The sequence below is a fragment of the Elephantulus edwardii genome, unplaced genomic scaffold (assembly GCF_000299155.1).
Source record: "Elephantulus edwardii isolate Elephantulus edwardi_28Jun2011 unplaced genomic scaffold, EleEdw1.0 scaffold00005, whole genome shotgun sequence".
Lineage (NCBI taxonomy): Eukaryota > Metazoa > Chordata > Mammalia > Macroscelidea > Macroscelididae > Elephantulus > Elephantulus edwardii.
The window spans coordinates 30,319,324-30,338,655 of record NW_006399755.1 but is presented as its reverse complement, the minus strand read 5'-3'; the positions used below and the strand labels follow the sequence as shown (position 1 = coordinate 30,338,655).

Genomic DNA, 19,332 nt, shown 5'->3' with positions numbered 1-19,332 from the left:
TGTCTCCAGAGACACCATTGCTCTTCAGTACTTTGGAAAGGTTCCTAACATCAGACTTTCCCATTGCAGTACATCTTTTAATTTCCTGGCTGCTGAATATAAGTGATTTCATGCAACTGATCCACTTACACAACATCAAACTGCTCAGCATGAAAGATCAGAAAGACTGATTTGTCTTCTGCAAATTCTTACTTTTTAAAAAGCCCTTTTGGTTGTTATATTTGTCATGTGATAAATACGTATTTTAATAAATATTTTAAGTGAAAAGAACTTAAAAACTCATTGCTGTTGAGTCTGAACCAACTCATAGCTGACCCTTCATCTGATTTTTGGAAGCTGTAATTCACACAAGGTGAGAGAGCCCATCTTTCTTCCCTGAGAAGTGAACATATGTTGTTGTTATTGTTGCTGTGTATCATCAAGTCAGATCTGACTCATAGTTGACCCTCCAGCTGGTTTTCAGAGACAGTGAATCACATGTGAGGAGATTGCCCATCTTTTCCCTATGGAGCAGCAGTGGATTCAAACCATGTGACTTTAGATTGGCAGCACAAATCCTTCCCACCAGGCTACTGAGCTCCAAATATAGTCAGTGTTTATGATGGTAATTGAAGAACTGCACAACAGAAATGAACGTTAATGCTACGGTGACTAACAGCCGAGAATCACTTGTGCCTCTCCTAATTAGCTGTATAATACCAGCTATGAGTCACAGGTGACTTGACGGCACATCACAACACAAAAAATACCAGTTATATCACTTGATGTTGTGTCATACTTTATCAATAAAAAGAGATTGTCAATAACAGACAAAATATTGTCTTACTTTCAGTGTTGTTTTCATGTTTGAATTGGTGGATTTGAAAATGTTTTGAAAACTAGAAAACACTATATAAATATGACCAGGTAGAATTGCTTTAGTTCTTCCATGCTGCATGATTCCTTGTACAGAGGCACAGTCTTCCACTGCCCGATTCTTGGAATGTTGTGATTCTGGAGCAATTATCTTGGTCCTATTTCTAGACTCCAGGGACAGGCTGGTGTTTTTCTGCTTCCACCGGAATCTTCCAGCTGGGGATGGGTTCCCTGGTTAACTACAGATCCAGAAGGCAGGTCAGGCCACTACCTACGTTTCTTCACCGCCTGCTAAGCAAGCTTTTTCTTTTTCTTTTTCTACACTAACATTCATTGAGACATTACCAGCAAAAATTCAGAACCACAAGTTAATTTTCCAAAACATGCATAGTTTCTTGAACCATTTTATCGAATTGCAGATTTCATTTCCTATCCTGAGTTCCCATTTTTTCCATTTGTTTTTATGTGTTCACTCTCAGTTACTCTCTTTCATTCATTCCTCAAACATTTATTGAGGCTCTACTATATATGTTCCAGGCACTGGCAAGAAAATGGGTAAGGTACTGTTCTTGTAGGTCAATTGAAAATGATGGGTGTACCTGGAATTTAGTAAGCTCTCAGTAGATGTTAGTGTTTTCCTATTGAGGACTGCACGTTGCTCGATTAACATACCTAAGTATGTTACCTAATGCATATTTGACTTTTGTAAAGTGTTCACAAGAGTTGTTTAGGTGCTATATATGCATAGAACAAAGTTTAGATATGTGAATATCACATTTATCAGAATAGGTAACAATTCTGATTTATTTTGTTTTTTGTTATTCTGTTTCATTTTTGCTTTACACCCAACTTTGTAGTCTCATTACAGTCAAGTCAGAACAGTCTCATAGAAAACCCTCCAGCAGGTTTTTAGAGGCTGTAAATTACATGGAGGAGATTTCCTGTCTTCCTTTCCATGGTAGATTTGAACTGCCAGAGAGACACTGCCTCTGGGTTAGCAGTTCACCTCCCTATGGCCTAAGCCACCAACGTTCCTCATTCAACCCATAAAATTATTTCAGCCTTTCTCCTTTCTTCCTTCCTTGTCCCATTCTTCACCAAAACATTTCATAAAATTGCATTGAGAAGCATGAGAGATAGAACAAAAGTCACCAAAAATTCATCTCACTCCTGAGCCCTATAATCTCAATAGGCAATATTATTAGAGTGTATAATTGTTTTTATAACATACTAGTTTGAAGTCTTCTCCTCTTACTGTCTTTCCTCTCCTTGACATCAATATAATTTTTTTTTTCACTTTTTATAGGCTGCCAGTGAAATGAAACAACAAAGATATTCAAAGAAAGGCCTCTTTAGTTCAATACCTTCTACACAAACACCATCGTTGATTTCAGCAGATGAAGACACCACAGGCTTGGGTATGTATGGTTCTTTATATCTACAAATGGAATTGGCTTAACAACCCTTACAGGAGGTAAAGGTCATGGTACCCTGAAAAGAGCTTGGGGTTGGGAGTCGTAAAGCCTGGTGTTGCATCCGTACTGCGTTCCCTCCTTAGATTTGAGACTTGAGCAGGTCTCTTGAATTTCTGCTCTATTTTTCCTTCTGCAGCCATTGAGATAATATTCCTTATCTCTCGTCAAATATAAAATCACTGAACACAATAATCCCTCAGCAAATGCTATTTAATTCTGAGACAGACAGCATAATATTCTGTAATTTCTTAAATATTTTGTCTCATTTTTGAGTAATATCTCTTAAACATAGAATTGAACCAAATTTTTAGTTTTGCATATGTTGGTACAACCCAGTCAAAGACTGTTCATTTCACTGCCTAAGAAATTGGTATTCACTTTTTGTCTTGCAATTTTTGACTTGAATTATGCTGATTAGGAGTTGAAAATAGAACTCTGAAATGAATAATGGATATTTTCACTTGGCTTTTATGCAGTACAAGTTAGTGAAAAATAGGCTATGAAAACCCTATGCTTATCAGTGACAAAACAGAGTTTTAATTTAACAAGTTTTAAATCTTTAAAGTGCCTACAGTTTATACATTTTTAATAAATATTAATCATTAATATTAATTCATCCTTGCCTCCACTTTTACTTTCAATTAATAGGAGCTGTGTAATGTGAAACACACATTCTTTAGAAAGATAGGTAAACAAACTAAACTTACAATTCAATATTTTACTCCTAATATTGAATATTTTATTGTTACTAAATTTTGTGTTTCTAAATTTTTACTCTTAGCTGGGAATCAATTAGATTAATAAATTCTACTGTGAAAAATTAATGCCTTAAAATGTCAGGTGCTGGGCTGACAACCTCACACACACATTATTCATTTAACTATTCTAACAGGCTATTGGATAGGTTAGTGGTTACAAGGATTTATTTTTATTTTTTCTTAAATAAATGAGCCTTGGAGTTCTGGTGGCCCAGTGGCAAGAAGCTGCACTGCAATCCCAGAGTCATGCAGTTCAAGTCCACCAGATGCTGTGCTGGAGGAGGGGACATCGCCTCCTGTACTAGTCATATCCGATTTGACGGTACAACACACAAAAAATAATTTAAAGAAGAATAAAATGAGAAACCAAAACAAAACAAATGAGCCTCAGTTTCATCCACCTGTCAGTTTTAGTGGGGAACTCAAGTCAATATCCTCTACACTCAAAACTGATAACATTTTGTCAAGAAATTTATAACTAATGTCTAATCAGAGCACAACCCCTCACAGGATTAGGGTTATTAGAACCTGTCTCCTTTTTTGACACACTAAACCCACTGTCATTGAGCCAATTCTCATGCCAATAGTTTCTGAGGCTGTAAATCTATAGAAGAAGACTGTGCGTCTTTTTGTCAGGAAGCAGCTGGTGGATACGAACCCTTGCACTTTTGGTTTGCAGTCTTACTTATATTGCCATAAGATCAAGATTCAAAATATTTCAGGATTGTGGCCAACATAATCTGCAACCAGTTCTGTCAAAGCAGCTACACCATGTTTCAGTGTCATTTTATTTGTGGACATTGAAATGTGAATGTTACAGATTTTTGCTTTTTTTATTTGTTTTGTTTCTTTCTCCCTTTAAAATACAACCATCTAAGACCCAAGTTTTTGTAGTCTTCTGACCTCTGATTGTATATATATTTAATGAGCTTTATAAATCTGTATGTTAGATGAAGCTGATTCGTAATGGGGGCCCTCTTTTAATAACTCTTTACTGATTTATATTACAATGTATGAGTGAATATTCATGATGTTAACCCATTACTTGTCTCTGAAGGCTCTACTGCATGTAAGATTTCCACAGAACTGTTGAACCCTCCGGAATTTGTATTTTCATGAGTTTCCATCATCAGGAAAATGCACATTTTATATAGAGTTTCTGCAACTATTAACTGAAAGGCTGCTAGTTCAAACCGACCCAGTAGCTCCAAGAGAGAAAGATTTGTTTATCTGCTTTCATAAACCTCAAGCCAAGAAAATGTCCGAGGACAGGTCTTTGTCCCATGGCTTGACTAGCTGTGAGAATCAAATCAGTAATACCCAATAACAGCAATGTTTGATTCTGGATAAATGGATCTGAATAAACATTTTTTTCCTAGGGTTTTTTTTTTCCTTTTATTTATATAGTTTTAAAAAAAATACCAGTTAAAAACAATTTTTTAAAAAAGAAACTTTTACTAGTAAGGATTTAACAAGATTTTCAGTTACCAAAACAGCAATTAATTCTTGAGTCACTGTTTTTAATTATTCTTTTACCATACGTATATTTGGAAATAATTTTAAAGGACAGTTATTTTTATTTCTTTATTAGTTAAATTGTTTATACATCCTAGTTTAAAAATAAAATGCTGTAACTGAAAATACTTAGACATTTCTTGATTAGTATACTCCAACTCAGTCTTTTGTCTTACCAGGCTTTATGCTCATTATATAACTATACGTACCTAATAATTTCATTGTCTTTAATTTTTCACACCAGTTTTTACGGTGTATTTTGAGATTTTTAAGAACTCAAAGTTTAACATTTATAGAATCTCAGGATTACTGATTTTGGATGGGAGGTTAGGGGATAGTTATTTTTTAATCTCACAAGTGTTGAAGGAAGATTATGTTTCGTTTCTGGGTCAGTGGACATCCGTGACCCAGATTTTTCCATCACGGTGTTTGACAGAAAATCACGTGAAGTGGTACTGCCAGCAAACACTGCAGGCCCCAGGTAATGGAGTGTGCAGAAGCTGAGGTGTATGTCCTTGACTCTCGTCCTTACCAACTATGCCGTTCATTCCTTCTCCAGATGATTTCCAGGCTCCTCTGTCAGTGGATCCTGCGACATGCCCCATCATCCCTGGCCAGGAAATGATTATAGAAATAGCCAAAGGACGCTCAGGCCTTGGTCTCAGCATTGTGGGAGGAAGAGACACACCCCTGGTAAGTTTCTAGAAATGACTACTGCCGCTGTCATAGTTGTTGAGCCAAATTGTGGTACCCTGTCTTTTCTACAGAACACTTGGTTTTAACATAGTGTCAAAAAAAACATAAATATATGTGCATCATATTCTAGTCAACCTTCAAGTTTTTCTCAGGTGCTTAATTTTCATCTTGATGGGAAAATATAATTTTTGTTTTAGTGTTAATAAATATTTTTTAGATAAAATAACATTGTTGTTGTTCTTATGTGCTGTTGAGTCACTTTCAACTCATTGTGACCCTGTGTACAAGAACCCTAAACTATGCTCTAGCCTGTGCCAACCTTATTGTCTCTGACACACCTGCCACCATTGCCCCAGTGACTGAATCAATCCATCTCATCAAGGGTCTTCCTTTCCTGTGCTGTCCCTCCAGCCTCCCAAGCATGATAGCTCTCTCCAAGGACTGGTCCCACCTTGCAACATGTCCAAATTATGGCAGATGAAACTTCAGAATCCTTGCCTCCATGGAGCAGCCCAGTCTAACCCTCTCCCGGATGAACTTGTTTGTTCTCCTAACAGTTTATGGTATATTCAATACTCTTCTCCAGCACCACAGCTCAAAGGCATCAATTCTTCTATCATCCCTAGTCAGTCCTGCTTTCTGATGCATAGCAACTAATTGCAAAGACCATGGCATGTATCAGGCATACTTTAGTCTCCAGACTGACATCATTGCTCTTCAGGACTTTGGAGAGGTCCCTGAGAGCAGACCTTCCCAATGCAATTTGTCTTTTAATTTCCTGGTTGCTGGTACCAAGAGTGTTGATTGTAGAGCCAAGCAAACTGAAGTTGTTAACAATCTCAATCTCTTCACCACCTGTTATGATGCTGCCAGTTGGCCGAGTGGTGAGAATCTCTTTGTTTTCTTGATGTTGAGCTTCAATTCATATTTCCCATTTTTTTCAGAGTCAGCCACAGTTTGTTGTGACCTACACAGTTAAATGCCTTTGCATAGTCAACGAAACACATATAGACATTTCTCTGGCACTCTCTGCTTTCGGCCAAGATCCATTTAATATTGGCTATAATATCCCTAGTACCATATGATATTAATTATATTGTTCAATAATTTCATACTCTGCATCACCCCTTTCCTTGAAATGGGAACACATATAGATCACTTCCAGTTAGTTGGCCAGGTGGTTGTCCTCCAGATTTCTTGACACAACTTGGTGAGCACATCCAGGGCAGTAGTATTTATAACAGTAGTCTATATAACAGAATCTAATACAGTGCCTGACAAATACTAAAATGTTCAATAAGTTTCAGCACTAGCAGTCAGGAAATCAAAGGACAAATTGCAATAGGAAAATCTACTGTCAGGATCTCTCCAGGGTTCTGAAGAGCAACAATGTCAATCTAGAGACTAAGGTGCATCTTATCCAGGCCATATCTTCACAAATATTTGTTAATGCATCAGTGAGCTAAATAATGATTAAGGATGACAGAAGAATTGATGCCTTTGAGTTGTGGTGCTGGAAAAGAGTATTGAACATATGATAGACTGCCAAGAGAACTAACAGATCTGTCCTAGAGAGGATGAAACCAAGCTGTTTCTTGGAGGCAAGGATTTTGAGGCTGCTTCACATATTTCAGCCATGTTTCCAGGAGGCCTGTGAAAAGAATATCTTGTTTGAAAGGGTGGAGGGGCAGGACAAGAGAGGATGACCCCAGATGAGATGGATTGACACAGTAACTGGAGTCATGAGGGTAAGTATATCAGAGGCAATGAGATTGGTTTAAGATAGAACAGAGATATTGTGCATAGGGTCACTATGAGTTGTAATTGACTTGATGATATGTAACAACAATGTTATATAGAGTCCTAGTCGTCTAGTGGTAGGAATTGAGCTGCCAACCCAGAGACACATGGTTCATATCCACCACCTTTTCTGAAGGAGATAAATGGACAGTTTCCATGCAATTTACTGCCTCTGAAAACACGCTAGAAGGTCAAGCTATGAATTGGTTCCAACTCGATGGTACTTAACAATTATTATATGCAGTTGTTGTTGTTGATTGCCTTTGAGTCAAACACAAATCATAGCAACCCTGTAAACAAAAGGCCTAAAGTCCCTCTACAACTATTGACATTTATCAAAGTTCATGGAGTTGCAGGGAGTTGGAGTCAGAAAATCAAAAGGGCCAAATTCATACAATGGAAATACTATACAGCACACAGGAGCAATGATTTTGTAAATTTCTACCTACTTTGAGAGGGACTGGAGAGCATTATGCTGAGTGAACTCAGTCCATAATGAAAACTAGTGTATAAAACCATCATTGTAGAATGAGTATGAGGATACAAGGAGGGGAAGGATGGAAGCAGAGGTGTGAGTATGGGTAGGAAGGGGGTGTTAATTATAGGATTGCACAATTCGATGGTGGGGGATGGGAAAAATAAGAAGGATCTTGTATGAAAAACAATGTATTTGAACTTTGTAAAAAAAACCAGTATTTAAAAGAAAGAAAGGGGGGGGGAAACCCCACTAGGAAATTCCAGAATAACATATGCTTCTCTATCCTTGATATCTCTTGGAATAACCTCAGAGCTAAATTTCAACTCGCTGTCAGTTGTCAGTCAGTTATCATCTCTCTCGTGTACTAGGAAGAACAAGTTCCTTCACCTCTCAGAGCCTATTTCGTGACCTAACCATGGAGATAGTAATACTTTTCAGTGCTGCAGGATGGATCAAAGCTATGACCTGAGTATGATATGGACCCTCATACATAGCACATGGTATACAGCTGCACACGACGGGTACTTTTTTTAAGCCTTGATTTCCACCAGGGCAATATAGGCTTTAATACTGCCTCACTGGACTGCAGTGAGAATTAGAAGTTTTCTAAACACCAGCAGAAAATCAAAAAGCATATCGCGATGGGAAAGTCTGCTGTTAGGGACCTCTCTAAAGTACTCAGGAGCAACTGTGTCTCTGGAGACTAAGGTGCGCCTGATACAGGCCATGGTATTTGCAATCGCTTGTTATGCATCAGAGAGTTGGACAATGACTCAGAAGGAGAGTGGATGCTTTTGAGCTGTGGTGCTGGAGAAGGGTACTGAATGTACCATGGACTGCCAGGAAAACAAACAGATTTATCTTGGAGAGGATTAAACCAAGCTACTCCTTGGAGGCAAGGATTCTGGGGCTTCGTCTGACATACTTTGGACATGTTGCCAGGAGGGACGGGTCCTTGGAGAGGGACATCATGCTTGGGAGGGTGGAGGGACAGCACAGGAGGGGAAGACCCTCTATGAGATGGATTGATTCGGTGACTGGGGTAATCGGGATGGGTGTGTCAGAGGCGGTGCGGTTGGCGCAGGATAGAGCAGGATTTAGGGCTGTTGTGCATAGGGTCGCTATGAGTCGGAAACGACTCGACGGCACATAACAACAACTACAACAGCAGCAGAAAATGATATCGAAGAGTTTTTTAATTTCTCTTTTAGCCTTTTTGTTGTTGATAGGAGCGTGACTGGTGTGGATTGATTAGAATACCTGATCAAGATGTGCCCTCACTGCCCCAATCTCCATTCATCCATTTGCTTGTGCTGCCTCTCAGCTCGAGGGCCTCCACTGTGCTCCTTGCCCCTGCACTAGATGTACCCTTCCAGTCTTTGGCTTTGTGTTCTGTCTGCTGCCCCTGCTGTAAGTTGCAGCTAAAACCCCCCACAAAACACCTTTAAGAGCATCTTGAGGTTCATAATATATAGTTCTGCCTTTGGAGACCGTAAATGCCACTGTCCTTGGATGGATAAGCACCACTTAAAAATGATAGATGGGACACAGCTTTTATTTTCTAACCTCAGGTACTGCATCAAAAGCCATCAGTAAGGCTTACCAATAATCTATTGCCAGTCTTTGGAATGAGAATGAACAGCAGGAGGCAGGAAGCTTTCTGACAAATAAAGCCATTGTTTTCCTGAATGAAGAACTTTAGTTTGTTTTGTCTCCACCACCCTTGCCCAAATTTTGGTAGAATATGCAGCCTAACTGGCTCTTTAGGCCACATTACCCAGCCGGAAGTGAGCAAACACTGTTGCAAACTTATTAGATGAAATTGTGGAAAATAGCAGGAGCCACGACTGAAAGGCTTGAGCTCCAGTAGAGGGAACATGCATTCTGAGCCCTGGTGACGGTCCCTAAACATCTGCTCGAGATCTCCCAATTAGAGCTTCTCTGTCCGCTTTGTTGTGTGTCCAACAGATGATTTTGCTGTCTTTAGAGGAATTAAGCCTCCGAGACCTGATCTTGACACCACATCAGTCCTCTCTACTATAAATAGTTTCTTTGGAGCCAAGACAGATGGTTTCTGAGATCACAGAGGGAAATCTCACTTAGCATCCCATTGCATTTACAGCAGGTCCTCGAAACCAACCTTTTAAAATACCAATATAATGATGAGTATGAGCCTCTTGGGAAGGTTTATAAGCACACCTGGACCTGCTCCTAAAGGCCATACTTCTACATCTGTTGTTTTAATCTTATGATGTCCTCCCAGGTCTGGTCTGCCTTTGGTGTGTGTGATTCTTCTGTGATAGGTTGCATATGTTTGCTCAAAGACTGTGTTTTCCTTTAGTGCTGAGGATACAAAATCCAGTATGATAACCAAAGCTCAAAAAACTTAGATGTTTCTGCTAGGCCATTGTACCCTGTATGTGCCCATTGTACCCAGTCTGCTAGGCCATTGTACCCTGTATGTGCCATTGTACCCAGTCTGTTTCAGGAAACTTACAAGATGGCTCTCTGGCCAACTGACTAAAAAGAAATCTATATTTGTTCCCATTATTATAATTCCCAAGAAAGGTAACCCAACAGAATGTGGAAATTATTGAACAATATCATTAATATCATATGCAAGCAATATATTATTGAAGATCATCCCAAAATGTCTAATAACAGAACATTGACAAAGAACTGTGAGAAGTTCAAGTTGGTTTTACTATAGGCTGTGGTACCAGGAATATCACTGCCAATGTCAGATGGATCCTAGTTGAAAGAAAAGAATACCAGAAGAATGTCTACTTGTCTTTTATTGATAACACAAAGGCATTTGACTGTGTGGATCACAACAAAATATGGTTAACATGGAGAATAATGGAAATCCAAGAACACTTAATTGTGCTTGTATAAAACCTATACCTAAACCAAGAACCAGTTGTTCTGGACAAGGGGACACAGCACAGTTTAAAAGGGCTATATCCTCTCACCATACCTGCTCCATCTGTATGCTGGACAAATAATTTGAAAAGCTGAACTTTATGAAGAAGAATACAGTCTCAGGATTAGAGGAAGACTCATCAATAACTTTTATTTTGGAAATGACACAACCTTGCTTGCTTCGAGAGAGGAGGACTTGAAGCACTTGATGGAGAAGATCAAAGATATTGTATCATATGGATTATATCTCAACATCAAGAAAGCAAATATCTTCACCTCTGGGCCAATAGACAATATTTTGATAGATAGAACAAACATGGGGGTTGTCGATTATTTCATCTTGCTTCGATTCACAATTGATACCATTGGTACCAGGAGTCAAGAAGTCACTGGGAAAGTATGCAGTTAGGAACCGCTCCAAAGTATTGAAGAGGAATGATGTCAGCTTAAAGATTAAGATGCACCTGATTCCAGCTATGATCTTTTCAGTCGCCTACTATGCATCTGAAAGCTGAACAGTGCATAAGGATTACAGAAGGATTGATGCCTGAGTTATGGTATTGAAGCACAGTGCTGAGTGCCCTGTGGATTGCCAAAAAAGCAAAAAGATTTGTTGTCAAAAGAGTGTGGCCAGAGTGTTCCTTGGAGGCAAGGATGGTGAAGCTTTGTCTCACATACTACAGATATATTGTTAGGAGAAGCTATTCCTTGGGAAAGGACATCATGCTTGTAAAGATGGAGAGTCATTTAAAAAGAAGAAGGCCACCAGTGAGATGGATCAGCACAAACACTGTAGCAATAGGATCAAGTATATCAGAGACAGTCAGGATTGCACAGGATAGGACATGACTCAGATTTGTTATTCATAGAGTAACTATGAGTTGTGCTCGATGGCGCTTAACAGCAACAACATAGGAGAATCAATCAATAGTCCATAATATGGATTTTAATATAGGCATTCCACCATGTCTGTCTGTTATTCATAAGATTTTTCAAAGGATTGCTATTTCAAGAGCAGATTGCCAGTCCTACTTGTCAATCTGGAAGTTCTGAAACCTGTCCTCCATGGGTAACCCTACTGGTTTTTTAAATACCAGTCAGTGCATAGCAACGAGCAAGTCACCACAGTACAGCAAACACAGAGGAGCGTTGGCGACAGGGGAACCACTTCAGGAGAGTCTACTCTGTTGTTCGTGAGGCTGATATGAGTCCTGGTTGACTTGACAGCACCTAACAACAATAACAATAAATATAGGCATGTCCTCTGAAAATCAGATCAGAAATAGAACTGCAACACTTCTAGATTTAAATAACGTAGCGATTTTGTTTATTTCTTGGAAATCAGACACCCAAATAAGATTCATTTGATAGCACATACAACTTGTTCTTCATATACTCTTGTTGTTGTTATATGCTGTTGAGTCGCTTGCGACTCATAGTGACCCCTATGTACAACAGCCCTAAACTCTGCTCTGTCCTGTGCCAATTGCACTGTCTCTGACACTCCCATCCCGATTATCCCAGTCACTGAATCAATCCACCTCATAGAGGGCCTTCCCCTCCTGCGCTGTCCCTCCACCCTCCCAAGCATGATGTCCTTCTCCAAGGACCGGTCTCTTCTTACAACATGTCCAAAATATGTTAGACGGAGCCTCAGAATCCTTGCCTCCAAAGAGCCACCTGGTTTAACCCTTTCCAAGATGAATCTGTTTGTTTTCCTAGCAGTCCATGGTACTCTAAATACTCTTTTCCAACACCACAGCTCAAAGGCATCAATTCTCCTTCTGTCCTTCTTGGTCATTGTCCAACTGTCTGATGCACAAGTGATTGCAAAGACCATGGCCTGTATCAGATGCACCTTAATCTCCAGAGAGACACCATTGCTCTTCAATACTTTGGAGAGGTCCCTAACAGCAGACCTTCCCGTGGCAATGCACCTTTTAATTTCCTGGCTACTCGTGCCAAGAGTGTTGACTGTGGAGCCAAGCAAACTAAAGCTGTGAACAATCTCAATCTCTTCACCATCCATCCTGATGCTTCCAGTTGACCCAGTGGTGAGAATCTTTGTCTTCTTGACATTGAACCTCAATCCATATTGAGGGCTGCAGTTCTTTACCCTCTGCGACAGATACTTCAGGTCCTCCTCAGTTTCAGCAAGCCGGGTTGTGTCATCTGCATAACGCAGATTGTTGATATTCTCTAGCTCCTTTAATTATTTGTTCAAGGTACAGATTGAATAGCTATAAATCCTAAAACACATCTTTCCTGTTTGTAAATCTTTTATTCAAATTTATGGACCAGACTTTTAAATCTGAAGGTAAAGAAGCCGAAGATTTCTACCAACTTATAAGCTCTGAATTTGATCCAATGCTCAATCAAGGTGCATTAACAATTACTTGATTAATAATAACTTGATTAGGTTGCAAAAGTTGGAAATAAAGAAGGATTAATGGTTGGAAAATATGGCCTTGATGATAGAAATGAGGTGAAAGACTGCATGATGGAATTTTATACAGCCAACAATTTCTTTATTGTAAATACTTTAACAACTAAATTGGCTCTGTCAGTGGCAGGTGATAGTGAAAAAGCTCTGTATCATCAGTTAGAACATGGCCAGCGGAACTTCATTTGTCCATGTAAAATAAAATAGGACTTTGAGTACATCCGACCTGTTGTTATGTGCTGTCAAGTCATTTGTGACTCATAGCAACCCTGTGAACAACAGCTCTAAACCCTTCTTGATCCTGTGCCAATCCCTCTGTCTCCAACACTCCCACCTCAATTACCCCAGTCACTGAATCAATCCACCTCATAGAGGGCCTTCCTCTTCTGCACTGTCCCCCTACCCTCCTAAGCATGATATCCTTCTCTAAGGACTGGTCCCTCCTTGCAACGTGTCCAAAGTATGTCAGACAAAGCTTCAGAATCCTTGGCTCCAAGGAGCAGCCTGGTTTAACCCTCTCCAGGATGAACCTGTTCGTTTTCTTAGCAGTCCATGGTTTATTCAGTACTCTTCTCTAACACCATAGCTCAAAGGAATCAATTCTCTTTCTATCCTCCCTAGTCATTGCCCAGCTCTCTGACGCATAACAAATGATTGCAAAGACCATGGTTTGTATCAGGCTCACCTTAGTCTCCAGAGTGCAGACTTTCCTATCACAATATGAGGAAGAAAAGAATTAGATTATAACATGGGTTTTGTCTTTATATTCTTGATTGATCCCACTATAAATAATTCAGTAGTGTTCCAGGATATTTTGAAAAAATTTAATTATTTTTAATAGTTTAAAAAAGGAATGTCGTAGTCAGAATTTTGTCTTTTCTCTCCAAATTTCAAATCTGCATTTTTCAAATACCCTAATTCAGGATCAGTGCTGATAATTTAATTCATTCTTACTAATGAGAAGTTGACTCATGGCATGTGGCACTCAGTTGATAATTGGAAGATTAGTACTTTGAATCTACCAACTACTGTGAAGAAGAAAAATGTAGTCCTCTTCTGTGGGGAAGTTCTCTCCTTCTCCATAAGGTGACTCTGAGCTAGAATCACCTAGCCATCTATGAGGAATAAGGCACTTCCATAATCAAGGACCAAGGTGCAAGACTCTTCCATTTAGAACACTATCTGGCACGGTTCAAAGGTCATCCATGTAGTAAATGGCATGAAGACCACTGCCCGTCAGCCTTAACCACATGTTGGCTCCTAACGGGGCCTTCTTTAACCCTTCTCCATGTTGCATGCTATCATCTAGTGATTACTGCTCTTGACAACCTAAATATAGGACCCTAACAATTTAAACTGTTGGGTTTTTTAAGTAGGCGGAATGGAAAGCTATTTTACATTTGATTAAGTGTTTTATTTTGCTAGTATCCTTCACATGAACTTTGCCCAGTCTGTTTCATGAGGAGTGTGGTTTGCTTTGGCATATAATCCCCCAAAGCCATGCTCCTTTTATCGTTATTGCTTAAGTCATATATTTTTATACAAAACATCTTATTACCTTAGTTTTATTTTAAAATCAAAGCCGAGTTTGCAAAAGCCCATGAATCACACTGAAAGAATGTTAATGAACAGCCCCTCTGAATGTCCCGATTTGGGCATTTCTGATCTTAAAGAATATGACTGTAAGCAAAAATATTTTGCAAGCTGATTAAATTTAGATAAATAAGGACCAGATGGAACTATAGGGACTTATAAAATATAATACAAATATTATCCCATTTCCGTAAAATAAATCTGTATTTCAGTATGAAAAATTAGATTCATATTAGTGAATATCAACTTTTTGTTAAATCAGACTTGGCAAAGGAACTTCATTTTAAATAAATATAAAATAGTTTCTTTTGGGAGCTTGAGAAGAAAAAGCTTTTCAGTGTCTGCACAGTTACAGTAATTCTTAGGCAATGTTAGCTGTTTCATTACTGTGATTTTCATTTCACCCTTTATTACCTGTAAATTGTGGACAAGAAGGTATAGCCACTTGGTTGGAGTTGTAGGCTACCTTCCATAGTTCTTTGCATTAACATCCACCCCACTCACATAAACATCATACACACACACACACACACACACACACACACACACACACACAATTCTTCATTAATAGATACATTGTTTCTTGTAAGGTAAATGAACAAATAAGCCTACTTTCTACCGTAAAAGAATCACTAACTTAAAAGAATCACTATCTTAGTGATGGCTAATTTCATACTCATTTTTGTCTATATATATCTATAAATGACCAGGGAGGATAGAAGGAGAATTGATGCCTTTGAGCTGTGGTTCTAGAGAAGAGTATTGAGGGTACCATGAACTGCTAGGAAGACAAACAGATTCATCCTGGAAAGGGTTAAACCGGGTGGCTCCTTGGAGGCAAGGATTCTGAGGCTCCGTCTAACATACTTTGGACATGTTGTGAGGAGAGACCGGTCCTTGGAGAAGGACATCATGCTTGGGAGGGTGAAGGGACAGCGCAGGAGTGGAAGGCCTCTATGAGGTGGATTGATTCAGTGACTGGGATAATCGGGATCGAGTGTCAGTGACAGTATGACTGGCACAGGATAGAGCAGAGTTTAGGGCTGTTATACATAGGGTCGCTATGAGTCGCAAGCAACTCGATGGCACATAACAACAACAACAGCATATCTATAAAGACTACTTTTTTCCAAATATACTTTTTTTATTTTAATGAAAGTTTACAGAGACTTAGGGTTTCCAGTCATTCATTGTTGCACTTTTCTCCCTGCCCACCCTCTCCACCACAATTCACTTTTCTCCTTGATGAGTAAAACTCTTTCATTGCTATGCAATCCCTCCCCCCAAGTCCACTGCACTGTGCAGCCTTCATTCTGGATCAAATATAAAATGTTTTTTTGAATTTTTTTTTTGGTTTTTTTAAAATGTTTTATAGTTTTTCAGTGTGCCTTACTGTGGTGGTTTGTATATTATGGGCAATCCTGGAAGCTTTCACCATAGATATCTCAAAACCAAGAAGGTAGCTACGTTTTATCAGCACTTTTATATTGAGATAGGCGAGGAAGAAACGAATAAAGGAACACAACATAATAGTGCTGGAAGGTGAGCTTCGAGGTTTGATGACATTCAAAATATGCAGTCATGGAGGATAGCACCGGAATGAGTATGATATCATCCGTTGTGCAGGAGATAGCCATGCTTCAAAGTCAATTCCATGAGAAATGACAACAGAAATGGTTTATTCGCCTGAGAATATTTTTAGTACTTTTTTAAAAAAATTAAATTCTGAGCATTATGATCCATTTTGTTCCTTATTAAGAGCTTTTGCAGGTACACAAAAACTCTATCCAAAACATTTTAAAATAAATTAATAGAGATGTAAATACAAAGTTTATTTCTTTGTTCCTGTTGTAGCCGAATTTTATAAGGTTTAACTGAGTTCTGGCTATTTTTCTTACAATAATAGTGTAGTAATGGTGGTAGGTGTCTTCAGATTGTTTCTAGCTTATACAGGGATCTGCTCTATGCCATTCTCACAATCTTTGCCCTGTTTGAGCCCATTGTTGCTGCCATTGTTTTCATGCCATTGAGCGTCTTCTGCTTTTTTGCTGACCTCCTTTACCAAGCCTGATGCCTTCCTCCAGAGGTTTACACCTCCTAATAACATGTTCAAAGAGTGTGAGCTGAAGTCTCACCCTCCTCACGTCTGAGGAAGGAATAATCTGGCCGCACTTCTTCCAAGGCAGATTTGTTTATTCTTTCCCCTCCAATATATTTTTTATTATTATTAATTTTAATGCAAATTTACAGAGACTTTGGATTTCCATTCATTCATTGTTGCACTTTTCTCCCTGCCCATCCCTCCCTGCCTTCTCTACCACCCCCATTTGGTTCTTCTCTTGGAAAAGTAAAAGAAAAATTCTTTCATTATTATACAATCCCTCTCCCCACGTCCTCTCCACTATGCAGCCTTCACTCTAGACGCCTGTCATGACAAAAATACCTAATCACATATCCCTCTTAAACAGTCTTGTCCCTCATCTATTTCAATGCAATATACATTATTGAACCCATCTTTCTCATTCTCCCCCTAACCCTGATGTCAGTCCTGTTTTACAACAGTGGTACTATGCAGCATTTATCTTTTTGTGACAGGTATTTCACTCAGCATAATGTCCTCCAGGATCGCCCATTTTTAATAATATTGCATGAGTTCCTTGTTTTTCAATGCAGTGTAGTATTCCATTGTGTGAATATACCACAGCTTCTCTCTTGATTTGTTTGTTGATGGGCACTTAGGTTATTTCCAACTCTTTGCTATTATGAACAAAACTGCGATTAACATGGGTGTGCATATATCTGCTTGGATGTCAGTTCTGGTCTCTTTGGGGTATATTCCCAGTAGTGGAATTGCTGGTTCAAATGGTATTTCTTCTGACAGTCTATGGCATATTCAGTATTCATCAACCAAACCATATAGAGGTATCAATTATTGTTGAGTCATTCTTAATCTGTCTTGCTTTCACATGGATTTCAGGTGACTGGCAAGACTAGGATATGGGTCAGAAACACCTCATTAGTTTTCAATGTGGTGTCTTTGCTCTTCAGTACTTAACAAGTGAGAAAGAGTCCCCACCAAATTTACCCAATACATAATTCAATTTCTTGACTGCTACCTCCATGAATGTTACAGATCCAAATCATATTAAATCCTTGAGAACTTCCAGCTTTTCTTCTTTTAACGTGATGGGTTTTTATTAGTCCATTTGTAAGAATTTTTTTTTCATCCCACTGAAATGTAATCCATACTGAAGGCTATAAAATCTTTGCTCTTTCTCAGTAAGTACTGCGAGTCCTCCTGACTTCAGCAATCAAGGCTGTATCACCTGTTAGAGTCTTCTTCCAATCCTAAAGCTGTGTTCTTTATATAATCCAGCTTCTCAGTTTACTTGGAGAGAGTAAATATGGTGAAAAGATGCATCCCTGATATACTCTGACTGATGTTAAACTTTACAGTCTCTCCTTGTTCTGGCCTAATGACTGCCTCTTGGTCTGTGTACAGGTTCCATGTGAGTACAATTATATATTATGGAAATTATGTATAATGATTTCTGATTTATTTTTTTGTCATTTATTTTTTAAATAGCATTCAGTTTATTACAAATATTTAGTATTGGCTTCCCATATTTCCCCCCTTTTGTTTTTATCATAATTATGTTATCGTCTAGATGAGCATCCTTTATATACAAACAAACAAATTAAACAAAATAAACTCAAAGAAATACTTTATAAAATCTCCATATGATCAGAAGGATTCAGGTTGAATATTCCTTGAAAGTCTCTTTCAATTGTCCCATTGCCACAGTGCTTGTCAAAACCAGTTCTGATTAATCTCCTTTGTCAGTGTATCCTTTGCCATTCCCTATCACTCCTCTCTGAGAGAGATTTCACCCCAATTCATAAGGAAAAGGGGACAGCATATTTTCTTAGCTATTTCCTGCTGAAAAGGGACGCTGTAGGTTTCAGGGTGAAGATCTTCTCTGACTACTCTAAAGGGCCCCTTGGCAATAGGAAACACATAGGCTATTGTGGAGATTTATTTTAGAATTTATATGCACTGTTATCAGTTGTGATTAGCCATACATGTTCATATCCTTGAAGATGCATCATGGAACTGTTGCAGCCTAGAAGACACAAATTTAACTGTCTCTCATTTATTAGACAGCAGAGTAAAAGATTTCTTAGAAATGACAATTACAAATATAATAAATAGATACATTCCTTTTGACATCTGTTCATCTCCTTTGTATAGCTGTAGCTCTTCAACACTTCTAACCAGAAACTACGATTTGTTGAACTAGTGAAACTGGCAAACCAAACCCTTACCATTTTGACAAATACAGCCTTTCTTCTGGGTTTGTAATCTTTTATTGGAATAATTGGTGGGAAAGCAGTAGCTTAACTGTACACTACACTGTGCTGCTCATTTTAATGATAAAATTATTCAAATAAAGTAAGGAAAAAATCTTAGGATACTAGAAGTTCAGTATTTTTGAGTTTTACTACATTCTGCTTCAGGTCCTATATATTCTTATGAAATATTGAAATAAGTAGTTTCTTAAGCTTTTGCTTGTCATGAACCAGTGGGGTCACATCAAACACTTCTTACGTCAGATGAAGGGAGAAGTCTGAAGAGGGAAAGGGTTAGCAGCTCTTCAGTTTGTCTTGAACCATCTTTTTATTTTTCGTTCATAAACTTGAAAAGAATAGATCAACAAAACAAATGAAGTGTAATAAGCATTATATGCATAATAACACATGTCACAGTGGAAGGAAAAGAAATGCCTTTTTAAGTTT

At 38.6% G+C, this 19,332-nt stretch overlaps 1 protein-coding gene across 1 annotated transcript in view; it reads left to right on the top strand.

Moving 5' to 3' along the window:
- Positions 1 to 19,332, top strand: part of INADL (InaD-like (Drosophila)) — a 462,714-nt gene that overhangs the window by 375,006 nt on the left and 68,376 nt on the right. The window contains exons 32-33 of the mRNA XM_006879774.1: positions 2,162 to 2,273; positions 5,163 to 5,296. Coding sequence (XP_006879836.1) covers positions 2,162 to 2,273; positions 5,163 to 5,296 — 246 coding nt within the window. The remainder of the gene's footprint in view (positions 1 to 2,161; positions 2,274 to 5,162; positions 5,297 to 19,332) is intronic.